Consider the following 26579-nt stretch of genomic DNA (forward strand, 5'->3'; position numbering starts at 1 on the left):
ACAAATTCTAAAACTAAGAGACTGGAATATCAATTCACAAATACAACAAACAGGTTTTTAAAAAATGGTGAACTACAGTGGGGATTTTTTTTAAATAAAATTTTTAAGGGAAACTTTTAAGGAATTATTGCAATTTTCTCCCTGAAGGTTTTGCAAATTTTCTGAAATTTGGGGAATTTTTTGCTGAATTTTGGGATTTTTTTCAGACAAGGAAGCAATATTTTTTGGTGTCCGTAAATTAAGACAACAGGAGGGGTAAAGCAACTAGTGTAGATATTGTAAAACCAAGTCAGTTTGCTGACTATATGACTATTTTCTATAAAATATTTTAACATTTGCTGTTATCCTGTAAAGCTACATGCTCTCACTTAAACTCTTAACTAATTGTACAAGAAAACAAATTTACATGTCAATAATATCTACAAAATAAGTGTCAGAGTACTCTGAGACCCCTATGCAGTTAGCTTCCATTTGATACTATAATATTTTTCGAATATTACGGTTCTGTTCTGGTTTGTTTGTCTCAGATCTACTGCACTGTACAAACACATGCTGTACATATTGAGAGTATTGTGTGGAATACACATAGTCAGGAATGTACTATTGCTTGATGTAAGTAGAAACACTGAGGAAACATCTTGCGCGATGTTTTTGTTGCAGAGACTCTCCACAGGAATTCGTGACGTAATATAAAATATTCTAATAACAGCCTCGTTGATCCGTCTGACCACAACACCCTGCAACTGCCAAATATATTTAGTCAAGAACAATATATTGGCAGTTGGAGTGTTTTATTACACTTTTACTCCTTCACATTTCAGAGTGTAATATTATACTTTTTGCTCCACTACATTTATCTGATAGCTTTGGTTACAAGTTAATTTGAAGAGTAATATTTTAATTGTATATTATCTAAGAGCAACAGAGAACAGAAGACTTTTATTTTGAATATCTTATTTGTGATGGATTATTTTATGGTGTAGTTCTATTTAAATGATGTACATCCCTCCTCCAGCTCCGCCAGGCTGCACTGGGAGTTGTTTCCTGCTCTGTAATCCCAGTGATCAACACTGCCAGGCTGCACCAGGAGCCTGTAAATACTTTGCGAAACTGAAACTGGTTCTTTGCCATTTTCACAGCCTTGTTTTTGTTTGTTTGTTCCTGATGTCGTCCAGTCCAGACTGCGGCTGCGACAGCCAACACTGCTGCTGCCAGTTCATTTAGGACTTGGATGCAGCTTCATGGAGGAGATGATGTCAGTGACGATGATAACACTTTACTGTTGGAAGCTGCTGCTTAAAACCTAAATAACACAAGGTCTATCAGAATATGACTGTGTGTTTCCCAGACTTACAGTTGAGGCTGTTGCTCCACAAACCAGTGCGACAACTAACGGATGTCTTGCACCAATGACACTGACCTTAATATGACTGAGACGCCAAACACACTGAGATTTAATTCTCCTTTTTTCCATCTCACAGTGGCTCATGTTGTATATTTTTGAACCACTATGTGCACATAAGGTAACAGAAATGGAACAAAGGGACATTTCTATGAAAGTGACGATCCAGTTTTCTGATATCTCCAGTGAATACTTGCCAGATGCTCGATGAATGGAGTTTATAATCCACTTTCGTGGTTCAGTGACTCTTTTGTGGCTGTTTTTTGTTGTGTATCGTGCCCACAAAAGTAATAGTCACATTCAGAAATCTCCTACTGGCTTCGCTTTTTTTGTAAATACTTAATGTGTCATAAATGATGTACGCAGTAAAAAGTGTCTCATGATTCTTTCAGATGACAGACGTCTCCCGGAGCCACATCAACATGAATTAGTAAATAACAAAACACACCAATGAGGAATCATTTCAAAAATAGTTTTATTAAATACTTTGTCAGCTAGCTATTATAAATTAAAAAGAGAATAAGTTATGATGTTTAGGGTTCAAACACAGAGGAGACCATCTGTTGGGAGGGGGGTATCTGGGTGTTGGCCCCACTGGGACAGCTGAACTAAATCCCACAGCACCAGCTGGGAGAATTAAGCCGAGAATAAATAATGGGGAGACGAGGAACCTTTGGCTGAGGACAAAACATCATCTTGACATGAACACAAATGGATTCTCAGTCCTCAACTTTCATCCACTGACAAAGTTGAGTCTGGTCTTCTAGTGGTGTTTAACGTCCACACATAAAGTCCTGAGAACTTCTCTAAAACTCAGTTGAAAGTCTGCGCCAGGATTTCATTTCCCTTCAAAAGTAAAACACAGAAAAACATCAGCCCACTCTTTAATGACACATAATCCTTCCTGTCAGTATAATTATTTACCACAAAGTCAGAACTTACACGTTTCCTCCGGGGATGATCCTCTCTTGGTGCTGCTTCGTCCAGCTGAACCTCCTGAAGAACGCCGGCAGTCTGAGCTTCGTTCTGCTGGATCTCATGGAGACACTGAAAAAAGTAGAAGCCCCAGAGTGAGACACTGTTTCACTCCTGCAACAAAATGCTGCAGAGCCGAGGTGCTAATGAGAAGCTCTGTGGACTCACGCTGCTTAGCACTGACGTGTAAAAGCCTCGGAATGACTGGAATTTCAAATCGAACACCAGCTCTGCTCTGGTTTCTAACATTTGCAGCTGATTACTTTATGGTGTTGTGAAGAATGAAACCCTTATTTATTTTTGTTTGTGTCATGTGCTTCTGCTTTCTGAGTCATGGCACAACAGTGTTAGATGCTCAAAATGCCTGTAGACAGAAATAGAACTAGTTTGTCCTCCTGTGACTGTGTTTACTCTCATGAACCCACCATCCTGCCTGTGATGAGGGCTGCTGTTTAGCCTGCATCCTCTCCTCCTCAGATTTTCCCTTCAGTCCATCCCCCTCTTCCTCATCTTCCTCCTCCTCCTCCTCCTCCTCTGGTATCTGCTCCCACAGTTTGTTATTGACCCACAGAGCTTCCTGCAGACTGAGTCCTCGACCTATGCAGGTGACCCGGCGGCACAGAGGGCAGCCGACGGTCATCAGGCCGCTTCTGACCTGCGACATGGTCTCCAGACACGGGTCGCAGAAGGTGTGGCGGCAGTGCAGCACCCGAGGGATCCTGTCCATCCGGGAGTAGGGCAGCAGGCAGACGCTGCACTCGCCGTCCTCGCAGAGCACCATGGTGGAGATGGACTGGTGGACGGCAGGAAGTTTCGCCAAGAAAATGTGATCTGGAGAGGGAAGTCTACCAGGAAGGAGTGATGACAAAAACCTGTTGGAGCTGATGGATGCTGCAGGTGCCAAGTTCCCAGGGTGTGTCCACCTATTAAATCAAACAAAAGAAGTTTATCAAGCTGTAACGGATTTATTTTGCAGTTTGAGATGCAAGATGAGATCAGACCTTAACTCATATCTTTATTCAACTTTAACTGATCAATAAGTAGAAGATCTGTCATAAAATTGGCCAACAAGTGACTTAACAGTGACTTTTATATATGACCTAAATGTCACTTACAACACACACAAAAAAGTCTGAGAAAATTAGGTTGAATAGCTCTGAAAAGGTTAAATAGGCGTAGATTTTTAATAACACGTGCATTTGTCCTCCACAATAAAAACATGAAAGAAGCAAAGGACTCTTTTTGTGTTTTCCTTTCCATAAATACAAATATTCCCACCAATTTGGTGCAGAAAAGGCATAAATTTGTGCACTAAAAGAAATCACCTAAAATCTCCTGGTGAAAAACGGACAAACCCCTGGTTAACGTATCCCCCAATATTCACATCTGCACCCATAAATAACAATGTGACTGTTTTATTGCAGATATTAACCCCTAGATTGAGAAAATATAACACACAAAACAGTATCATGTAATATCAGAATCAGAAATACTTTGTTGATTCTGGAGGGGAAATGTATTAGAAAGTCAGAAATTTAGACAGTACAAAAATATAAGATAAACATAAGTACAAAATATGCCTTAGAATATAAACATAAATATAAAAATATAAGCATTAAATGTAAAATCTGCATTTATCTTGGAGAATGACTGTAAATACACAGTGTAATAAATAGTAATGGAGTTATATTTCTGTTAAAGCACAGAAAAGTAGTTGTGCTCATCATATTTAAAGAGAAAAATACTAGAACAGTGTACTTACAGCTGGTCTTTGCAGGTAACCCTTTAATTATCCCTCCTTCTGATCTGTATCTTCTGTGTCTGAGCAGCTCAGCCTCTCTGCAGTGAATAGTGTCAGAGAACCGGCTCGTCTGCCGCCTGTTAGGAGCGTCCGTTGTGGGGGCGGAACATCTCTGTGTTTCTCACGGCCTGAACCCTCCCAGAGCAACAGCTGGGGAAGCAGAGGGGCCGAGACGCTCTTTGTTCAGGGCTTTGGTGGACGGCAGGTGGAGTAGCGGGGGTGGGAGGTAGAGGAGGGGTTTGGAGAAAGATAGGTAGACTGTGTAGGCTAACTTCGGTGGGTGCAGCTCAGATTAAGATAAAATGTGGATGTATTAAATGAATAGCTCAAGAAATTATACAAGAAAAGAGAGGGCTCGTCCGGGATTTGAACCCGGGACCTCTCGCACCCAAAGCGAGAATCATACCCCTAGACCAACGAGCCACATACAGAGAGGAAGACGCTCGGGTTTTTATGGCAAAAATTTTTATGATACATGGCATTTTTATAGGAATCCATAGGGCAGAGGTGACATATCTGTAGTGGTCATACACGGTGTGTGTATATATATATATATATACACCGCTATATTTGTATACGGTCGATGCGAAGCATAGCGCTAACGTTAGGGTACCGCGGTAAACGCAGCTTCAGATGCATAGCGACACACGGTGGACCATTTGCTGTGCAGATGGGACCAACCTGTGACGCTCCGGATCCCCGCAGCCACCACTAAGGGCTATCTGGGGCGATGGTATGTTTTGCCTTCCAGCTGCATTCGCTACTGTCGGAAAAAATTGGGCTCGTCCGGGATTTGAACCCGGGACCTCTCGCACCCGAAGCGAGAATCATACCCCTAGACCAACGAGCCACGTGTTCATGTGTGCTGATACAACTGGATTTAATCCGTCTAACTAGCGAAGTGTGTCAGGTATAGTGTCCGTTGTATGATTTATCTATCTTTAGCCGACTGCACGTCCAGTTTTGGACAGATGAAATGAGATATGGATAAGCTCCATTGTGATGTGCCACTTGCTTAAATGTGTGTATGCCACTACTGCAACATCTGTTCTGAAACCTTAAGTGCTAAATACAAAACGTTAATATTCTTAACAGCTTTATTAGCACAGCTGTAATTTCGCTTAATATAGTAGTGACGTACAGCGTGCTGAGGTCACGGGTTGGGGGCGGAGTTACCGCCTTGCACCAGGAAATCCATTGTAGCCAGAGCAATTGTTAGTCGAAAACATGGTCGAAAAGTGAGTTCATTTAATGATGTACACAAATGTAGTTGGACACACTGGAGCTACCAGAGCTACCGAATATGGTTTGCTAACGGTGTTGAAACTGTATCCATACTTAAGTTGTTGTAGCTGTTTATCTTAATTTCAGCAACTTGGCCGCTGCTGCTCAGTTTTGCTCTGGTTAGTAACGGTCGTACTGTTTGGATGCCAGTTTAGATCATTTAGCTTGTAGGAAAAGCACAGCTGCACCGAGAGATGCGCTGTTAAGAACACTTTATTAACACCGACAGCATCACTTTGAACCAGATGGAGGCTTCTTTGGGATCAATGCAGAGTCCTGATCTGAGGTAACGTCTAACTTGAGCTGAGTTCTCACTATATAAGGTTTAATTTGAAATTTGGAGAGGTGTGGATGTCGTCCTTTTGTAAACTCCGAGTGTCAAACCGTTAATTTCCTACACTCTGCTTAATTTATATGCTCGAATTTGTGAGTTTCTGCATCTATTTAAGGTGGAATATCTTTTGTTATGTAAAGGTAAACAGTGAGTGAGTTCAAGCACAAAGTGACAATTCTAAACAGAACATGTGATAGATTTAGTGGTTCTAGGAGCTCTTAATTCATATTCATATTTTTGGGAGTAAAAATGTTGAGGGGGATGTATCCCCTGTGCTTCTCTGAAATCCACACCTGTGATCACTCAAAACCAGCTCTTACAGGAATGACAACCTCTTGACATCCGTTACGCAGTATGTTAACAAATGTTGCAATTGTCACCGTGTTTTTTGTTGTTTATTCGTCTTCCAGCTCTGTCCTGTCTTCATGTGAGCCAGAGCTCCAGGAGCTAATGAGACAGATTGACATCATGATCAATCATCAGAAGAGGGAGTGGGAGGCTGAGATCAGGGCCTTGGAGCTCCAGTTGAAAAATGGAGAAGAGGAACTTTTAACCTCGAGAAATATCATTGAAAGGAGGGACCTTGAGGTAAAGTAGAAGAGCTTAACAAAAGTCACATCTTTCTTTTTTTTAATAGATTTCACTTTTTACCAACAAGGAAAACATTTTCTTTTGTTACTCCTTTACGAGCACAGACTTTTTAGTGCATAATGTCACCAAAATTAAAATAAATCCTTTCACATTTTATCAAGTTTTGTTCATTGGTGTTATCTTTCCTTAAACATAACCATTATTGTGTATCAAAAGGTCAGAAACAACAGAAAAATGCCTTTACTGTATGTACACCGATCATGTATGTTGTCATTCACCACAGATCCATTCTGAACCAGGAAAAAACCCTGGAATATAAGCATTTACTAAAATGTATCTCCAGTAAAAGCTGAGGCTAAACTTGCATTTTTAATACCATCAACATCATCACCCCTGATTGCAGATCGAATTGCTCCGCAAGCAGCTGGAAGATGTTCACACTGATCGGCAAGAATTAGTTGCCAAATACGAGCAACAACTGCAGAAAGTCCGAGAAGAGGTGAGACGACTCGTCTGTAACAGAGTTAAACAGTGTGTTGGTTGACGGATCAGTAGATTGAGATATGCATTCTACAAATTTTGTCAGTTCTGTGGTTGTAAGCTATTATACTTGTGTGCATTTGACAGTGAAGTTTTTTACAGAAGAAAGTATTTCTGTACGATAATTTGAATTAAACATGATGAAAATGTTTTCTTTCAGTTGGATAAATTAAAGAGAAGTTACCACAAGCTTCAGCGTAAACAGCTCAAGGAGAACAGTGGAGGAGCTAAAACGACGGATGTTTCAAAGGTGCCCTATCACATTTTGTTTATTTACCTCAGTCATATACAAACTGCAGATTTCTACCATCTGCTGGTGATGTAGAGAATAACCGTCCTTATCCTGCAGGAATACCATCAACCCTCCCAGTGCCAGAAACAGCTGACAGCGCTGGAGGCCCATAATAAGAGGCTGACGGATGAGCTCTCACATGTGAAGGTAAAAGCAGATGTGTAGCCTAAACATGGAATCACAAGTCAGAGATTAAAACTGCAACAGGTAGTTTTTGACGTGCGCTGTCTGTCACCTGATTTCCAGTCCGAGTTGGCATCACGGCGAGTGGAGTGGCAGCACAGGGAGTGTTGTTTAGAGCTGCAGCATCTACGCGCTCAGCTGGAAAAGACTCAGGGCAGCCTGCACTCACAGGAGCTCGAACTGGAGCGTCTCCGACCGCTGGAGGTGTGGCTGGGACAGTACCAGAGAGAGCAGCAGGTTAGCAGAACAGCAGGAAACTGCACCAGTAGCGATAGATAGCGGAGATCATGCCATCAGCTAGACTTTTTTTAGGCTCTTCTACCATCCCGTATCACATAAATGTATGAGAATCCTGCTATAGCCAGTAGCATAAGCACAACAAAGCTTTCCTTAATGGAGTCAGACTCACTACCTGTATTAAAATATACAAAAAAATACATCATATATGCACTTTTATATTAAGAGGCAATATGGATGTGAAAAATATAGTGTTTGTTTTTTTCTGGGACTTATTTTTTTCACACACTGAAGTGTCTCTTCCATTTGTTCCCACCACCAAAGGTTGGCAACAGACCAACAGCCTGATATTAGTGCAGAAATCACCTATACGGAGAAAATAGCAGAGTGGTGCCTCAAAGAAGCCTAACGTCTGACGATTTTATCATGTAATTTCTTATAATAATATAGTAATAAACCCCTCGAGCATAAGATTATTTTTCAGTCACACACATGGATGACCAGGCTCTGAACTTGTACACGTACGTTAGATAAAATCATCTGCGAGTTTTTGAGCCGGATGATCAACATTAGTTTTGTAAGAAAACTGCTATCTATACAAATACCAAACAATTTGTTTTGCAGCACTGTATCACTTAGATCTCTGTAAAGAATACTCCACTACATTTGTCTGTCAGATATACACTACCGCTCAGAAATTTGGGGTCACCCAGACAATTTCATGTTTTCCATGAAAACTCCCACTTTTATCCATGTGCTAACATAACTGCACAAGGGTTTTCTAATCATCAATGAGCCTTTCAAAACCATTAACTAACACAATGTAGCATTAGAACACAGGAGTGATGGTTGCTGGAAATATTCCTCTGTATCCCTCTGTAGATATTCCATTAAAAATCAGCTGTTTCCAGCTACAACAGTCATTTACCACATTAACAATGTCTACACTGGATGTTTGATTTTCTTTCAAAATCAGGACATTTCTAAGTGACCCCGAACTTTTGAATGGTACTGTAGTTACTTTTTATATTAAGACTTTACATAACATGATCTCACACTTTGAAGTAAAGTAATAAGGATACTTATAGAAGAGGTTTTTTGAACCTTTAATACACTTTTATCTGTTTTTCAGGTTTGTCTTGTGACTCAAGATCCCTGCGACTAAACTGCCTACTTTATATAAAATAGATCAAACTGTAAGAGTAGAAAGCTGCATGTTTAACTGATGCATGAGAAAGAATGATCCAGTATGTTAAAAATATATCACTGAAAGGGGTCACTTTTCTACAGAAGGATGACTTTTAATCATTTTGCTGATCCTTGAATTCTTTTATACTTGAGGGAAATGCAGGACTTTTGTTGTAATGGAGTGTTTTTACTGGTGAATTGTAATTAAGTGAATTATGTGAGTACATCTTTCACTGCTGTCATCCACCAATTTTAAATAATCCAAACAAAATCATCCGTGTATACACTCAAATAGTCAGCAACAGCAAGAAGACAGTCTAAGAGAGCAGCAGTTTAAAATATTATTGAATCAGCTGATGGTTCACTCTTCCACAGCCGTTTTCAGAAGAACGCGAGGAGCTTCATGCCACGCTGGACTGTCAGGACACATTTGTGCGGAGAACGAGTCTGGAACGGCAACGGCTGCGTAATGAAGCTGTCAGACTGAACCAAATGCTGCAAGCTAAAGATGAAGTGATTCGGTGGGTGGATTTCACACGTCCAGTCTGTTATGATGCAGTAACTCATACACAAGGGGGCGTTCCGTACCAACACTGTGGGCAGGACGAACTGCAGCGTGGTTCCAGTTGGTTTTCAGTAGTCCAGCAGAAACGTTGTAAACTGCCGTGTTTATTGGATGTTCTTGTGTGCAGCTCTCTGGAGGACTGTCTGGCAGCTCAGGGCTGCGCTGGTGTGGAAACCCTCCGATCAGATCTGGAGAGAACAGCAGCCAAACTTCACCGTGCACAAGCATGTGAGGTCCATCTCAAGGCTGAACTGGCTTGTCTCAAAGAGAGGTGAATGATGGAATCTTTGTACAGATGCTGTAAGACTTATAGTGTGTGTGTGTGTGTGTGTGTGTGTGTGTGTGTGTGTGTGTGTGTGTGTGTGTGTGTGTGTGTGTGTGTGTGTGTGTGTGTGTGTGTGTGTGTGTGTGTGTGTGTGTGTGTGTGTGTGTGTGTGTGTGTGTGTGTGTGTGTGTGTGTGTGTGTGTGTGTGTGTGTGTGTGTGTGTGTGTGTGTGTTTTAGCATTCTTTTTTTCTGACCAAAAAACAGAATCCAACAGGTAGAATCCAGAGTTTCCTTTTCATCCATTTCTGTGCCCTTTTCGAGTCACCAACAGCCACATTTTCTTTAGTTATACAGAACAAGTCATTTTGTCATGAGAGCCTGTACATTCTTATTTTATTAAAAGATTTTTTTTAGTGCAATAATATAGAAGTAATAATAACTTTATTTACATAGCACCCTTAAGAACAGAATTCACAAGCTGCTTTGACTGTCAGAACATGCAACACAGACAAGCAAGCAAGACATAAGGAGACAAGACGGAGCAGTCAGTTAATATAAATAGTTAAAGTGATAATAACTTAAATGAATAATTAGCTAGATTAGCACGCAAATCAAACGGGGAAATAGGCAGTTTAAAAATTAAAGAATAAGACTGGGGGTTAAAAGTTAAAAATGAAAAATCAAAACATTTGAGAATTAGAGAATTGAAGAATTAGAGATGACATCGGCCAAAGAACCAGGCAGCTCAAATTAAAATAAAACAAGAGAGAACATCTAAAATAAACAGGACATAATACAAAATAGAACACTAAAACTAATAAAGCTTAAAGGGTAAGAAAATAAAGAAAAAACATTAAATGACAAGGTGCTTCCAAGCTTTTGACTGGTAGTGTACATTAAAATGAAGATTTTTAGAATGTTTGTGATAAACTGAAGGATTAAGTGTGTCTTTGTGGTTTGACAAAATGCTCCTACTTCTGAAGCTTAATAAACTAATTTAAAACGCCCTTCAGTGTTAGCTGGAAAATGTCACAAAGCAGAAAACAGCTTTTTTAGAGCTCATGAAAGCAGATTTGATAATGATGATAATTTTGCAGAATAGAATTCATTGCTGATTAAAAAACCCCATCTGGAATCAAATTGTTAAGTAGCTCAGCCTTAAAGTGTAAAATACAACAATAGCATTACTGCAGAAGTTATTAAAAATGTCATATATAATAGTAAAACAGTGACAGGAAACATTTGCCTGCAGAAAAATACTTTTACTTTTATACTTTCAGTACATTTTGCTGAAATTACTCATTTACTTAAGAGGGCTTTTGAATGCAAGACTTTTACTTTTCATGGAGTATTAGTGTGATATTAATGCTTAGTGAATAATCTGATTTTATCTTCCTTCACTGATCACATTTGAACACATGTGCTGCTCTCGGTTGAACGTGACTGATCCTTGGCAGCGCTCAAGCTGTTCCATCTGATTTTGTGTTGATTTCTTGGAATATGAAAGATGAGACTCATCATTCATCAGAAGGTGTAAATCTGCCTGTTTTCGCTGGAATTTAATATCAGAGGATATTAATCACGTTTCATTCATACACTGTGGAACCAGGAGGCTGGGATGGTTATCTGATGTGTCCTTTTGGGAGTCAAAGTGTTGGAATATGTTTATGGAATTTAGGGGATGTATGAGTTTAAGTCACAGGTTTTTTCAGGGATTCTAAAAATAGGACGGTCCTTTAAATCTCGTCCCCAGTTAACAGCACGGGTTTTAAATGCTGGTCTTACCAGGAAGAGAGGATACTTATCTACTCAATGTGACTATGGAAGTCCTAAAAACAGAGAATTGAATGGATTCCATTCAAATCTTTATTCTGTGTTCTATGTTTGCCATATCATTGGTTTCATTTGTTTGATTCAGACTGGAGAAGGTGAGCTGCCAGAGACCTGACCACTCAAAGACAGAACAGGAGCTGAGGAACCTTAAAGCAGAAAATGACTCCGCTGTTGCTGAAATGACAAAGGTCAGGGAAAAAAATGACATTCTGGACTTTTAATATGTTGGTCGTTCACTTGGTTGACATCAGCACCACCGTCTCTCTGGATTTACTCTGCAGCTCAGAGAGGAGCTTCAAAGGGCCAGGCAGACTCACAGCGGTGAGGTTGAAGGGATGAGGAAGGAGGTGTCGAGGCTGACCGGAGAGCTGCACCAGCGTGACCTCACCATCGCATCGCTCAGCGACTCTTCATCCAGCATCAAGCAGCAGCTTCATGGTGAAACAGAGCGAGCAGAGCAGAAGGCAACAGAGCTTAAAGTGAGCTGAGACCATTCTGAATGTGAAATGATTAACCCCTTGATGCCTGAATTTATTTACAATTAAATAAAAAACATTTTTGCTTTCCAGCTGATGCTAAAATAAGTGAAGATTGTTAATTTATCTATTACACATAGAACAGATATATATTAATAAAAACAGATATATAATAATAAAAGCAGATATATAATAATTAGGTCCCACTCCGACCGGTCCTATAAGAAACCAGTGCTTGCAAAAGGTTCCGAGGTATGTTCTGAATATGCACAAACCGGCATTGGGGGGAACGGATACGCTATCTTGGCTGCAGTCTGAATGAAAGTGGTACGTGGTGAATTCGCGACAATAGATGTCAAGGGGTTAAATTTTGTGTAATTGAGAGTGTTACAGTGAAGGAAGCACCCACATCAGATAAAAAATAGAAGTGTTTGATCTTTAGTGAGATTGTGGTTTAAGATCCTAACAGAGCTCAACAAGCTCGCTGTCTGCTCAGGTGTTCAGTGAAATAAGTCGCATTTTTCTTCTCAGATAACTCAGATCCAGCTGGAGACTCTCCAAGCTGAGAACCAGCATATCCAAGGTCTACTCCAGAGACTGCCATCTCAGTCACCCAAGGTATGTCTGCTATGACATGTTTGTATAGTCATCACACAGTTTCACAGACAGCTGTAGCCACGGTTCTTTCACGGTTCTTTTCTTAATGTGGCTTCAGTGCTTGTTTCTAAATCTGACTCATCTCTCTCCCTGAATCACTGCTTCTTTCACCACAGAGGGGAGACTCCTCGCTTGCTTCACTGAGGGAGAGTTATGTCTCTTCTCTGAGCAGCCTGGAACAGGAGAACCAGCAGCTAAGGCAGGCACTCGGTGAGATGAGGTCACAGGTTGAGGTCTCCAACCAAACCTGTCAGGACAAATATGAGCGAGCTGTGCTCAGCCACACCATCACTGACCAACCACAGCCTGCTCAGGACAGGTACATGGTATATCCACAAACACATACACATGCACAAAAAGTAAAAGATAAAGCACTGTGGGACTCTTTATCATTGCAGGCTGCAGGACGACCTACAGGTCTCGAAAGCTAAGTCTGAGAACAGCACTTGCTATGAAGGGGAGATCCAGAGGCTCTTTAAGGAGCTTCACACCTTGTCATCGTCCCCTACAGAGCAGCCGAGCAGCCAGAACCAAGACTTCAGACCTCATTCATCCTCCTCCTCTGGCAGCAGCAGCACCAGACTGTCCAGGAGAGGCCCCGTTGTAGCGTTAAATGTCAATGAATCTGCTGCTGAGGGTCAAAGCTCTGAAGACTCTCTGACTTCAGGCTTCAGAGAAAAACCTTCTGCTGTGGTGAGGCTACTCAAAACTTAAAACCTGCGGTAACATTCTGCTGCTTATTTTAGTAAAGAATCCAACAGTTGGGTGCTTTTCTTCCCTCCCAGGAGCTTTTGTCAACGTCACCTGCAGAGGGAACGGTCACTCGCTTCCTGGAGGAGGAGAATTTACGGACTGAGGAGCTGCTGCAGAGGCTGGACAGCCACATCCAGGGTATGAAAGAAAACACCATCAGGACGGTGAACAAGTACCTGTCAGGTGGCTCGGGGCCTGAATCTGCTCAGACGTCTGTGCAGGATGGTCAGTGATTAAGGCACAGCAGTGAGAGTAATGATGTGCTTTATTATGTTTTAGAATGGCAGCAGATGGGAAGGTTTCCGCCTCACTTGACTGAACTTTAAAAACATCTGTTCCTATTCTTACATGGTTTGCACATTTGAGATCATTATGGCAGCTTAGAGCTTTAAGTTCACCCAAGTGTTTCTTAACAACTGTCAGTAGTAAAGGCCACATTTTATTACAAGACGCCAAATATGTTATGGTCCCTAAATCCAACTGCGCCCCAGTTGCAATTCAAAACAAGTTTAATCGTACAGAACCAAGAAATACTTGGAAAACACTGAACAAAAGTAAAAGAGACGAGAGCAACAGCCAAATGAAACACAAAGGGAGAAGGCTCTGAACCGTGCCACGCTGTGGGCCGCCACACTCAGACTTCTCCACTAAACTAAAGCCAGCCAACTAAACTAATGAAACCAAAACCAAAAGCAGATCCGCCAGTGACTCAGCAAATAATTAACAAAGCAAAAACTTCAGAGCTGGAATGCCAAAAAGTCACATGGCATTTTAACAGATGGCTTTAGTGGGAATGCTGATTTTTCTATTTCATTTCCACTGAAAAACAAAATAAAAGTTAGTCATTCAATCTGTTCCAACCAAGCATGTTCCCTTCGATCTGGACAGTATTAGTAGTAGGTCAGGACATCTCTGTAGCACCATTTGTGTGTTGTGACACTTTTTAACATTTTCTCCAAAAATTGCATCGCTTGCAATCTGTATATTGCATTTGTGCATATTGCTAGTTTGATCGTATTTCGGCTCATTGTTCAGACGCGCTGCAAACACATCAAGTTGGTTCTGGTTGAAGAGAGATGCTGGTCAGCTTCCCTGGCCGATCAGCATTAAAAAGTTACTAAAAATCCACCAGCGTAGAGGCATGCCTGATTAGCTCCATTGGTTACCTGTGATTTTTACTCTTTTTGTTTATTCTGTATGTATCCAAAGCTGAAATGAAGTGTTTCAGCTTTTGTGTGTCTTGGAAGCGGCGTTCACATCCAACTAATCTTAAAGAGAAAGCGCTGACAGAGGCCAGGTGATTATATGTTATGTGTCAATTCATATCCCGTGTTACAAGTTGCACCACAAAGACAACAACAAGCTTTCTGTACATGTTCAGGTAACAAAGACTCACTTCCATGGGTTTGTCATCTGAAACACACTGCAGAAAGACACACAAACTGGCATCCTGTTTCACACTGCTTGAAATTTGTGTATAAAATCTCGTTACAGCTGCTGACAAATAGCGACAGCTGTAAAATTTTGCCTGACATTACACTCTCTCTGTTTAGCTTTAGTGCTGCAACTAATAATAAATTTCAGTCTTTGAGAAGCTTTGAACCATCTAAGATTAATCTAACCGTAATTTATCAACTTACTGCTACAGTTCTAATCCTATCCACATAATCAGCTCCAGTCAGTTTGCAATCTTGTGGAAAAAGACTAGATAACTGCACTAAATGCGTGAGTTAAACTGGATTTATACTCTGAACTGCATGTAGAATAGCGTAGGAAACTCAGTCCTCCTACACCATCTACTCCGTCTCTGGGTGTTGTGCCATCATGAGTAACTTTCAAAACCAACAGTCCAACATTCACACCTTCTTCCTGCTGTGGACTCCTCCTTGGAACTTTTTTATTTGTATAAACTATGAATGGCATTTGTCATGTGATGAGCCCAGTGCAGCTCTGTCAGTGTCTCCCTGGAGGGACCGTTGGAAATTTTCAGCTTGTTTTTAAATGATTCTGCGTCTCTCTGCGACGGCTGACTTTTCACGCCTCCATCCAGTGTGGCCGTTTGGAACGACTATAAACATCTGATTTCCAACGTGGGTGGACAGAGCGTCTTCAGAAGTCGTTCTGAGAGAACATGACCCAGCCTCCACTGCCATTTCAACATTACGCACACAACTCATAAACTCCACAGCAGCCCGGCTCAGGCAAACTGCTTGTGGCATATCTGAAGTGTTTCGCTTTATGTTATGCTGCGTTCCCTTCAGGCTGAGATGACCTCAGACCTTCATGTGTTTCAGCTGAGGAAAACACGGGGATGTGATTGTTTTTATGAATAGACAGCTTAATGTCTAAAGCTAATGTCACCGTTTTGTGCGGAAGGTTTGAATTATATTTAGTACATTTACTTTCATCACTTTTCCAAACCTGCATCCTGCCAGCAATAAATCAATGAATAAGCTTAGTTGATGTACAGGTCCGGACGATATACGTAGAATTCTTGTGATTTGGGAGGGGAGCTTCTACAACCTGTATTTACTGATAATACATTCTTTTGTGTAGGTCTGTTGAGATGTTTACGTGTATCTTCAGGGGAGCATAATTACAGTGCATGAGATGTAACTAAAAAGCGAAACTGCACCTCTGAAAAGTACACAGTGTACCTGATTTAACTCTTTGAGCCAAAAAAAACCTGCCTGCAGTTTTAAACGGTGTATTATTTTTAAGACATCACCAACCTATTTATCAGAGCCAGAAGCTGTGAAAATAGAAAGAATCATCGGATATTCAACTTTCCGAGGGTCACTGGACTAATCGTGTGTGACATACTGTTTAATCTGGAAACTTTTTTGTGCACGTGTCATTTAAAAATGTAAAAATAAGTACTAAAATCTGCTTTCCTTGGGACAACTGTGAAGTGAAGCCACTAGTGATTCAGTTGTACCTCAGGTTGTGTTTACACAAATCAGAAAGGAGATAAGTATAGAGACCGATTAAAAATGTAAATGGTAAAATATCTGTGGCATATAAAGACCCCTTTGTCCAGTATTTGTTACACGTGGACTCTTGGAAAACAATTGTACGTGTTGACTCTAGATTTTTAAAAATTTTTGTAAAATAAATATTTAAGAAATTCACTGTTTTTTTTTTCTTTAATATGGCATTATAACCTTGTTCTACTGCACAGAGGACATTTCTGAGTTCTCTCTACTTCTAGCCATGGTTGAGCTGTTTTCATAGAGGTGCAGGACTTAATATTGCAGTGAACAATAAGCCCACAGTGAGTAAAAATATAAGGAGAGCAGGATCACTGCTGGGGCTCAGAATGTGGTGCAGAGTCAGTTCTATCTTCTTGCGCAGCAACACACTGCTCCCAGTGTTCCTGCTACAGTTTGAATGCTTCCTGTTGTAAAAGCGAGTCAAGCACCATCTCAGACGTGCAGTGGATCTCCTCCACTGTGTTGATGTGGCGACTCTTCAACTTGAATTTCATGTTGGGGAAGACATCATGGGAAGCCAAATCCTGTGAGTAGAGCAGGAACAGAGCAACAAATGCCTTTGTGTGTCCCAAAAAACCACGAGTCCTTGATGGCACAGGCCACAGTTCAGGGTGTTTGCATTGAATGTTCTTCCTCAGATACCTCAGGATGTTACAGTAGGATTCGGCATTGCCAGTCTGACCCTGGTGGACAAATTCACAGTGAACAATGATGTGAATGTCAAAAAAACAACATAATGATCTGTGTCACATCAGTGATCTTTGCTCTGCACAAGTTTGAGGTCTGTGGTGAAATCGCACCTGCAAGTGGTCAGATCTGGACTTACAGAGAAGATTCTTAAGGTGGCAGGAGCACTGAGAGCGGTGTGTCTCTGCACACAAGGACTGCTCTGAAGATTTATAGGCACATTTTCTGAACTTCTTGATTGCATTACTCTGTACGCCATTTTGCTGCACAGTTGTCTCTGCAAGTGGAATTGTTGTTAAAAATTGAAAATTGGTCTCAACAGTGCCTTTAAAGGACTGACAAGGGCTTAAGAAGTTGTCAGGCATTCATAATGGTGTCTGCCAGACTTGTGTGACCTCACATAACTTGACATTTGGTCGCTGAATTCCACCTGAGGAACTTGCTGGACATCTGACGTAAAGGGGTCCTTTTTTCTCAAAGAAAGCTGCATATTAAAATTTTTCAAGTTGTCTGGAACGTGGCGCTAATGCGAGCTTTACGTTTCCATCAAGAGAGAAGAATGTTGCTGTGAGCCAGAGGAGTGTGCATCCTCCCTGCATGTCTGTCATCACTGGGAGACATATGTACCGTACATTGTGTCTTCAAGGGAGTGCTCTCACTGTAGCTCTCGTCTTTCTGTAGTTTACTCGTCTCCAAAACACCACCACCATCGTCAGCACCCACCCTGCAGAGGCCCTCCAGCTTGTCTAGCGCAGGAATGTGTGCACCATGCCAATGCTGTCATGAACCTTCCCCTGCGGCCTGCTTTGTCCTCATCATTAGAAAGCTGGTGGAATGTTAATATCAACCATGTGGAACACTGAAAGGCCAGGGTGGGGGGTGTAGTTATGTTTTACTGCTTTCCTAATGAAGGACACACTGATAGAATGGAAATGAAGTGAAAAACAAACCTCCAGAAGTATGTGTTTTTCATTTGTGCCGTCATACTTTGACAATAACAAAACATCAGTAATGTTCTGCTGCCTCGGGTCCTCTGACTTCTCGCTTCGGTATTTGGTAGCCTGTGTTACTAGCACTGTAAGCCCCAACAAACAGCGGAGGAATTTGGCAGGGCAGGCATTCCTCTGGCTCTCTCTGGAGGGAGGTGAAAAGGTTTTTATATGTGGAGATTCCTTGAAGGGGCCTAGTGAAAGGGAGGAGGAGTGAGGCCAATTCAAGTCCAGGGAGCGTTTGGACCGCTTTATTTACGTAACAGTTATTAGAGAAAAATGCTTCAGGCTATAAGATGATTAAGTGGCAAATTTATAAGTTTAACGAACTGAAAGCTTTATCCCCGTCATGATAAATGTTAGAAGTGCAACTAATAATGTGATGCAAAGCGAGATAGAGACCGAATTATGCTTGTAGGGTTTTTTCCTGTCTCCTTTGGTGTGTTATAGTTTTAGTTGTGTGTATAGAATGACTGCAGCCTTACAAAGTCCAAAGGAAGGTCAGTTATTCCACTGACAAATCTGCACCTTACCTGCCTGAAACACCTCATGTGAAGTTTTCTTCCTTTCTCTATCTACATCATATAATACCATGTAATTCATTTGCATAACATCTGCTGAGCAGCCAGTTTGGCTCTCAGACCGACACCGTGTTCAGATTGTCCACTTGTCCACCCACTATATTGTATTTGCTACATTGAAAACTGACCAGCAGATAATGGCAGACAGCTGCTGATATGTTTTGGACGCTTTATAGATGCAGTGCTGCTGCAACGGATATTTAATCAATTACTTATCTTTGTCTCATGGACAAATGCCAGAACATGTGCACCACATTTGAGGTTATGAACACCACAGCATCTCTAATTTTTGATATGTAAAACTCTGTATTTGACATATCGCTCCACAACATTGTAGTAAAACTTCATAATAAAAATCTTTGCACATGTGACTTCATTTACAACATACTTTAACTTCTCTATATCCGCCTGCATGTGTGTGATGGGGACTGAGCTGTGGCTGTGAGATTATTGACTCTTGTTCAACATAATAAATGTGAATTTATGCTTCTCATACAAGGCATTGGAAAAATACCTAGGACTTCTGCTTGGGGAACATCTCTCTGCTTATACTCAGAATTCTGAGGTTACAGTACATAACCAACATTAGCTCACTTTTACTGGCCAGTGGTCATTTTGGCTCCTGACCTAAACAGACAAGAGCCAAAATGGAGCATTTTAGACAGAGTATGAAGAAATGCTGCAGCAATGTACAGTATGACAAACTTAGTGTGTTTTTGGAACATTAAAGCATATAAATATCTACCAGTAGAGCCAAAAAGTATAAATTCATCCTGTAAATGTGCAGAATGTGGACTCTAAAAGTAGGAAATGGATGCAACATGGGAAAGAAATATAAGCTACATGTAGGTCAGGCCCCCAAACTCTACATCCTACATTTTCCATAATGCAACTGATTTTCCTCCACAGCCTCAGAACGCAGGCTGAATAATACTTTGTGATAGGAAAACTGTGCTTATTGTGCAAAACTGGTAGAGTGCCTCTTTAATAAACTTAACATTTTATAAAGCTGACAGCTGCACCTCATGGCCGTCCTTATTAGAAGGAGTCTGCTCAGTTCATGCTCCGTAACTGTTTAATAAAACACTCTGTTTTTATAACTTGTGTCTGATATGATATTTATGACAAAAAACTGTTCTACTGTCCTATAAAAAATTCCTACAAATTCATGTACTTCTCGTAGCATACACAAGATCTATGAGTATAAATACTTTTTCATGATAAAATAATAATATATTTTATTTAATACCACCTTTCATGACACTTAAGGTGGCCTAGCTTAACATAAAATCAGATTTGTGGTATGCAAGAGTTAAGTAATACAATATATATCATGACTAACTCAAGGTTGTCATTTAAACATAAGCATCATCTCTGCAAACACACTCAAGATCAAGTGAAATACTGGCTAGAAATTATGGACTCATTGCTGCTCGTGTTCTACCACAAACACACAGCAGAGGGAGCAATTAAATTCTCTGCTGTCACACCAAAGTCAACGGGAATGAAGCCGCCAAGTCAGAAACTCCTCAGTTACCCTGTAATACGCAGTAATTCACAGGCTTGTGTCTGGGTTTAAGGTCTGCTGCTGGCAAGAAACTAAAATACCTCGTCACAAACCAGATATCTTAGTGGAAATTAGGCTCTGACCTCAAATAAACCAACACATAAGTAAATTAGTGAACACTCAGTGGGGATATTGTTCACATTATCAAGCCATCTTGATGGATTGAGGTATCTGAGGAATTTGTTTGAGGAATTTCCCTTATCTGTAGGATCATAACTTGTCATGGGAATAAAGAATGAGTTTAGACGGTTTGTGTAGAGGCTGACTTATCTCTGTAGAAGGCTAAAGGCAGTGCAATTTGGCGGGGATTTCTTCAAGCAGAGAGAGTCGACTTGTCAAGAAATTCCTGAGCATGAGAAGAGTATCTCGGATTCTGTGAGTGGTAATTGATTAAAACTAGCATCAAGAAGTGCTTTTCCGTAAACGTATCAGAGCCCACAGATTGTTTCAGTGTCTAAAAATGTTAAAACAGTGTGCAAAGTTTATTCAGTCTCATTCATCTGATTAACTGCCCCTTTCACACATTGTTGTACCCTCATGGACGTCACGCATAACATGAATTTTTATGACTTGCTGAACTTCCTTCATAAGATAAGTGGACTTTTCCCAGAATTGTTGCAGCTTGCATGCACTCTTTGTTGCACATTCAACGGCAGAGTCTTAGAGAACATGCCTGTCGTGCCTCGCGTGTGTCCGTGTCCCACTTCTGGTTCCAGCCACGTCCCCTTTAGACGACGGGAACGTCTCATTGTTCTTGACTGTGGAGGGTGGGGTTGGAGGGAGTGGGTGCAGGTTGCGACGGGACTCTGGACGCTCGCTGCAGGATGCTTGGAATGCTGCAGAGACAGAGGGGCGCGTTCCTATCGGCCTGTTGTGTGCCAAGGGAAGAGCGCCAGAGAGGCCGAGAGGAAAACGCTCATTCCTCTAACACACAATGAGTCCGTCTACTTATGCACCAGTGTCCCAGTTACGGGCCATGCTTGTTTACTGTGCATGTAAACAGTAGAGAAAAATGCATGAAAGTAGAGCATTGTTGCATAAAAATAGTCAAACACATGCCTTGTTTACTTTGTGTTTACTTCCAGTCACATGTCATGGTCTTCCTCAGAGGATGGAGTTAGTTTAGTTGTCATAGTGATGATAAGACTGTTATCCAATGATCTAAATTTGAGTTATAGATTGTAACAGAGGCCACTGCTGCTATAAAATGATGGTCTACAATAATGTCTAGGTAGGTGGTATATGTTCAGTATGAGTGCATGGTTTCCCAGCAGAACAATGTCCAGAGCATTGTGTGCACCTGCTCACGTTCTTCCCATAGTGGATCCTGCTGCCATCTCTTCCCTACAGAAACAACACACACACACACACCCGGCCATCCACACAATGCAAAAGAAAATATAACTCATCAGACCATGACACCTTCTTCCATTGCTCTGTGGTACAGTTTTGACTCTCTCCTGCCTGTTGCAGGTGATTTTAGTGGTTGACAGGGTTCTGCATGGACAAGCTGTGATGCTTTGTGTGTTCTGACACCTTTCTGTCACAGCAGGATTAAGGTTTTTAGCAGTTTGTGCTGCAGTACCTCTTCTTTAGGGTCCGACCCGTTGTATTCACAATTATCCGACCTTTACACAGATTCACCAATAAGCTTTTGGTGCACGTGATCCTTTCTCCGGTTTGGTGTTTGTCCTTCCTTAGTTCATTTTATGTAGATACTGAACACCGCGTACCAGGAACGCTAACAGTCCTGGTTGTTCTAGAGATGCTCTGACTCAGTCATCTAGCTGCACAGTTTATCAATCAGATCCTGTCCATTTTTCTTGCTTCCAACATTTTAACTTTAAACACTGACTTTTTACTTGCTACCTAATATATTCCAAACTTTCACAGGTGGCATTGTAAAGAGATAATGATATTCACTTCATCTGTTAATTGTGACTGTATATACTGAAATAAAGACTTTACAGACAACTGTGAGTATCATGTATACAAAGCACACGTAGCAAATCAGTCAGGTCTCTGCAGTGACTTTTGTACACATCTATTTGTGGCCTGTGTTGAATACATTACTGTCATAGCAACAGACTGCAGGCATCCAGCTGGACAACATCCTCCAAACTTATCACCCCAAACCGTGATGTTTCCCTAAAGCTGCACAAAACCATCACCATCGTGGCAATAAGTTTAAATTCCCTCTACAGTCTGATGCAGCCCCAAAAGCCACAAAAATGTAAATTCTTGGAAAATGAAGCACCTTTTTGTTGGTATGCATCCCAGTCTGGAAAGGGAATTGTTTGAGGCCATTTTTTCCCCGTATGCTTTGATGTTGGGGTGTCTTATGTAAAAACTATTTAGAACATTCCTTGTTCATTCACTGCTAATGAGGGCATCTGTTTGGATCCTTTTGTGTAATTAGTTTGCAGATTTCCTCTCTGCAACCACAAACATCCCAAGCTAGCCTCATTTCTCTCTCTCTGTCTTATGCAATGGCATGCACTGATTTCACTCACTGTGACCTTTATGCAGGATTTTGTTCTTCAGGATTTATGGCACAGAAACACCTGTGGCACTGTCATGATAAATTATTTTTAACAGTAAGTCCTTTATTTGCATATTTTTGCAAATGTAACTACATATTTACATAAAACGGTTAAAACAGACTTGCTAGTTTTCACACAACTGCTAGATCCCAAATGACAGGATTGTTTGAGATTGGACTTTGGGTGCCAGTCAGTCTGAGATAGCCGAGATATGCTTGATATGGCTGTGCCTGAAAAAGAAAGTGCATGGGAAAAGGGGGAGAAAAAAACAATGCAGAGCAACTGATTATAATCTACGCCCCACAAGCATCCTGGGATACGCTGATGAATTGACGAGGGGAAGAGTCAGTTTACATTCTTTCAGCCGTAGTGACATAAACAACTGAACATGTTTTGATTTGTACGTCTTTTCAGGAGAAATTCCTGACAAAGTGACACCCTTCCTCAAATCTGGTTAAAAAACTTTCTTTCCATGACACTGTGGAAATAAGATGAGTACAGCATACCTAAATTTACGAACCTCAACCTGCTTTGTTGTAAACTTCTTTCAAACTTGGATTTGCAGAGATTTGCAGCTGCTTCTTGGCTGATGCTTCCTCTCTTACTGTCAGATACAAGCAGAGGTTGAGTCCCTTTAACCCTGGTGTCGTCCTGCAGGTCAAATTGACCCGTTTTAAAGTTTGAAAATGTGGAGAAAAAAATATTTTCACAGTGAAAACTCCCACATTTTCAACATTTTTGGGTAATTTTTGAATATTTTTTGGTGGAAAAAATGTTTCTTGTACTTTTACTGATATATATGGAATCACTTTAGATAATCTTTTTTTTTTTAATATTTTCATTTTTTATTATTATTTTCATTTTGTGCCAAATTTGGGGATTTAAAAAAAGAAACTTTTTAAGGAAACTTTTAAGGACTTTTCTTCCTGAAGATTTTGCAATTTTTTTTGTAAATTTGGGGAACTTTTTGCTGAATTTTTGGATTTTTTTCAGACAAGGGAACAATATTTTTTGGTGCTGTAAATGAGGACAACAGGAGGGTTAAAGAGATTGTGAAATAAATATCAAGGTTTATAGGATGATTCCTTATATATGACAGATATATGTTTCTTTTTATCAGACTTTACTGAAATGTTTGCTCATCCTTTGGCAGATAGCTGTCCAGTTTAGGCCCGAGAAATTGCTTAACTGACAGAATGTTAACCAGACTGGAGTATCTTAGTGACCTACATTTTGTACAGACATTCGTGGTCCCCAGAGGATGAAACTTACTGACTTCAATGATCTCCTGACTCCTATGATGCCACCATGAGGTTGATGTATTTGTTCACTGATGCTATTAAACAACATTGGCTAAGTCAATTGGCATTAACTTTGGTCAATCCCAATTGGTTTAATGTCTTCTGAATAAACTGTAATAAATTTGGTGACTTTAACTTTTCATTTAACAGCGTCATTAGGCCCACCTGTCAGTCACTTTTGTTTGGTACTAAATAGCATATGTTAGTATGCTAACTTACTAAAGAAACGTACCAACTATACTATAGCATGTTACAATTGTTATTCTCAACATGTTGAGCATTTACCTCAAAGTGTTGTTTTGCCTAAATGAAGTCTCTATTGCACCCATTATAAATCCCAGTCATCTTGGGTTTCATGAAGCCCAGGATGTAGCAACAGTGCCCCTGCAAAAAAGTGTCATTTTGATGGAACATGTTTGGAAAATGAAACTTTTTCATGCATGAATTTCTCTGTTAGACAACGAATGTTATGAACATATTCTTAGCAGATCTTAGCAGATTATAACCATTCACTGATAGAACCAAGTAGATCCTGTTCCTGATCGCACCAACATGATCTCAGATTTACACCTAATTTCAAGAAAACTGTCAATGTGAATTAATGTGTTTCTAGTTTTAGTTTTTGGGTTGGTTATCAACTGGTGGCACTAAATGTCCAGTCAGGTGGGAAAACACTTTCACTGTTTAACTGCATTAGCTTCATATGGAACCTATCACAAGGGAGAAAGTATAATTTCTCTAAATTGACTCTAAACTGTCATGAGCCTAAAAGAAAAGAGGAACCACTAATGGATATTAATGTTTTTTCCTCATGTTACTACATATTTGACCGTTAAATTGTGACGATATTCTGCCAAAGAAAAATGTCAACATCTCTTTGCAGTTTTCCTCATGTCCAAATCAATCAGGTTTAATGCCAAGAGCTGCTGTGATAAAACAACATATTTGATCACTGACTGAGAAAAGCGTATTATCTCTGTCTGTTAGTCTTGCTATAGTCTCACATACCATCAAGGATATGTATGTTTTCTTATTAACCAAACATACTGAGAGGAAAGCAGTGGACTGAGTAAGAATGTGTACACTCGGTTCTCAAGAGGGAAGACTTTTCACGCTCCATTACTTTCAGGCAGCTGTTGTCACTTGACAAGGAGGTGGGGGTAAGATAACAACAGTGTTATCAAGATTATTCTCACTCAGAAATGGATCTCTTTATCTGTCCTTTCCAAGAACACCCACCTCCTCCCAGTTCCCCCCCGCTGAAGTATGCAGGAAGCAGGAATCACCACACTGTACCCCAACCTTTTATGTTATTGCCCCTTATTCCACCTTTCCACATTTCAAACTTCACTTTTAATGGCTTTTTTTTAAAGCACTAGTTCTGCATCAGTGTGTGGAAGTTTGCATTTTTCTGCCTTATCTGGAATCTTAAAAGCCAATTTAAATACCTTCTCAGTTGGGCTGAAAACATTATTGACCCTTAAACAGCTTGCCTTCCTTTCATGCTTGAGTCAACTTTGGTGCTTACGTGTGTTTAAGTCTTTAATTACGCAAGCCATAAAATTGTCACTGTTGTTGATCACAGAGAAAATTGTCGTCACCTGTGGGAATCAGTCTGCAGGGCGACTGTGCCATAAATCAGCAGGTTCTCACGGCTGCTCGTCCTGCGTCGATCCAGCAAACCTGAGCAACACTTTCAATCAGATCCAGTGGGTTTTAAATACTCATTTTCAGTATTACATAAACGTTGCAGTTTGTTTGACTTATTCAGGAGAAGTGAGAAAGCTTTAAAATATGCAAGGAGAGGCCAAGAATGTGCGTCATCTGAGTCTTAGATAAACATGATCTGAGTTAAGATGTGTGATTGTTGGACGTGTTTAAGCCATGGACTGTTGGAAGTTTATTTATGCGATTTATCTGATGGTGCTGTATACAAACTTGTCAGGATAATATGCAGATGCTTTTGATGAATTGATTTATTTGTGCAGGTTTTTTTGGGATGAAACTCAGAAGTCTCCAGTTAAATTTAAAAAAATGTTTTGCTCTGTCACATTTTTACTCATTGTGGCCTCTTTTTTAAATTTTTTTTTTACTGCAGATTAAAATCTTGCACCTCTATGGAAACAGAACAGTCATGACAAGAGGTAGAAATAACTCAGAAATGTTTTCTCAATATAACACAACTATACTGGCATAAATAATTAAAAAAAAGAGAAAATAAAGTGGAAAATTGATAATCTCTACAAACTAGGACTTTTTTTTTTTTACACTATTTTACACATCATTTCTAGAAAGATATACTGAATGTATCTTCCAACAACTTGCTCCTCTGTTTGGAAGCTATGCTGCATTTATTTTATTACTCGGGTATGATTTATTTTGCTCTCTAATTTGTTTCCATCCTGGTCTCCTGCCTGTTCTGTGTAAACACAGCCTGCATTTCAGCCGAATATTCACCAAACTCAATAAATCACAATTAAATACAATTCATTTCTAATCTATATTAATCACGTTAATTTTCAATGAGCAAATGGACTCATG

General features: G+C 40.4%; 2 protein-coding genes and 2 non-coding genes across 5 annotated transcripts in view; 1 reads left to right on the plus strand and 3 right to left on the minus strand.

Annotated features, from left to right (window-relative positions):
* Positions 1 to 1860: 1860 nt before the first annotated feature.
* im:7152348 (uncharacterized protein LOC559250 homolog) lies at positions 1861 to 4287 on the minus strand. The gene is made up of 4 exons (XM_023265008.3): positions 4140 to 4287; positions 2803 to 3300; positions 2345 to 2449; positions 1861 to 2248 (listed from the first exon to the last, which is right to left on the minus strand). The coding sequence occupies exons 2-4, from the start codon at positions 3156 to 3158 to the stop codon at positions 2209 to 2211; spliced, it is 501 nt and encodes a 166-aa protein (XP_023120776.2). The 5' UTR covers positions 3159 to 3300; positions 4140 to 4287; the 3' UTR covers positions 1861 to 2208.
* A 242-nt stretch (positions 4288 to 4529) lies between these two features.
* On the minus strand, positions 4530 to 4601 carry trnap-ugg (transfer RNA proline (anticodon UGG)). Its single transcript has one exon. It is a non-coding gene; the product is annotated as a tRNA-Pro (tRNA).
* Positions 4602 to 4956: 355 nt separating this feature from the next.
* On the minus strand, positions 4957 to 5028 carry trnap-cgg (transfer RNA proline (anticodon CGG)). Its single transcript has one exon. It is a non-coding gene; the product is annotated as a tRNA-Pro (tRNA).
* A 322-nt stretch (positions 5029 to 5350) lies between these two features.
* The window catches only part of cep63 (centrosomal protein 63), a 33959-nt gene continuing 12730 nt past the window's right edge, over positions 5351 to 26579 (plus strand). The window contains exons 1-14 of one of the 2 annotated variants that reach the window (XM_035945820.2): positions 5351 to 5748; positions 6207 to 6384; positions 6791 to 6886; positions 7088 to 7177; positions 7277 to 7366; positions 7466 to 7639; positions 9203 to 9348; positions 9520 to 9663; positions 11577 to 11679; positions 11773 to 11970; positions 12499 to 12585; positions 12741 to 12943; positions 13023 to 13317; positions 13410 to 13515. In XM_035945820.2, the coding sequence (XP_035801713.2) occupies positions 5708 to 5748; positions 6207 to 6384; positions 6791 to 6886; positions 7088 to 7177; positions 7277 to 7366; positions 7466 to 7639; positions 9203 to 9348; positions 9520 to 9663; positions 11577 to 11679; positions 11773 to 11970; positions 12499 to 12585; positions 12741 to 12943; positions 13023 to 13317; positions 13410 to 13515 (1951 nt within the window). In that variant the 5' untranslated portion in view covers positions 5351 to 5707. Of the gene's footprint in view, positions 5749 to 6206; positions 6385 to 6790; positions 6887 to 7087; positions 7178 to 7276; positions 7367 to 7465; positions 7640 to 9202; positions 9349 to 9519; positions 9664 to 11576; positions 11680 to 11772; positions 11971 to 12498; positions 12586 to 12740; positions 12944 to 13022; positions 13318 to 13409; positions 19004 to 26579 lie in introns of those variants that run through there. The other variant, XM_023264994.3, reaches the window with a different exon arrangement.

Source organism: Amphiprion ocellaris, chromosome 2, assembly GCF_022539595.1.
Source record: "Amphiprion ocellaris isolate individual 3 ecotype Okinawa chromosome 2, ASM2253959v1, whole genome shotgun sequence".
In the NCBI taxonomy this organism is placed as follows: Eukaryota; Metazoa; Chordata; class Actinopteri; family Pomacentridae; genus Amphiprion; species Amphiprion ocellaris.

Bases quoted from the DNA above. Each gene is read 5' to 3' on its own strand.
- im:7152348 (XM_023265008.3), bottom strand. From the start codon at position 3,158: ATGGTGCTCTGCGAGGACGGCGAGTGCAGCGTCTGCCTGCTGCCCTAC. The intron at 2,450-2,802 runs GTGGGTTCATGA...TACTTTTTTCAG, and splicing joins CCCTCATCACAGGCAGGATG to TGTCTCCATGAGATCCAGCA. The intron at 2,249-2,344 runs GTAAGTTCTGAC...TTACTTTTGAAG, and splicing joins ATCATCCCCGGAGGAAACGT to GGAAATGAAATCCTGGCGCA.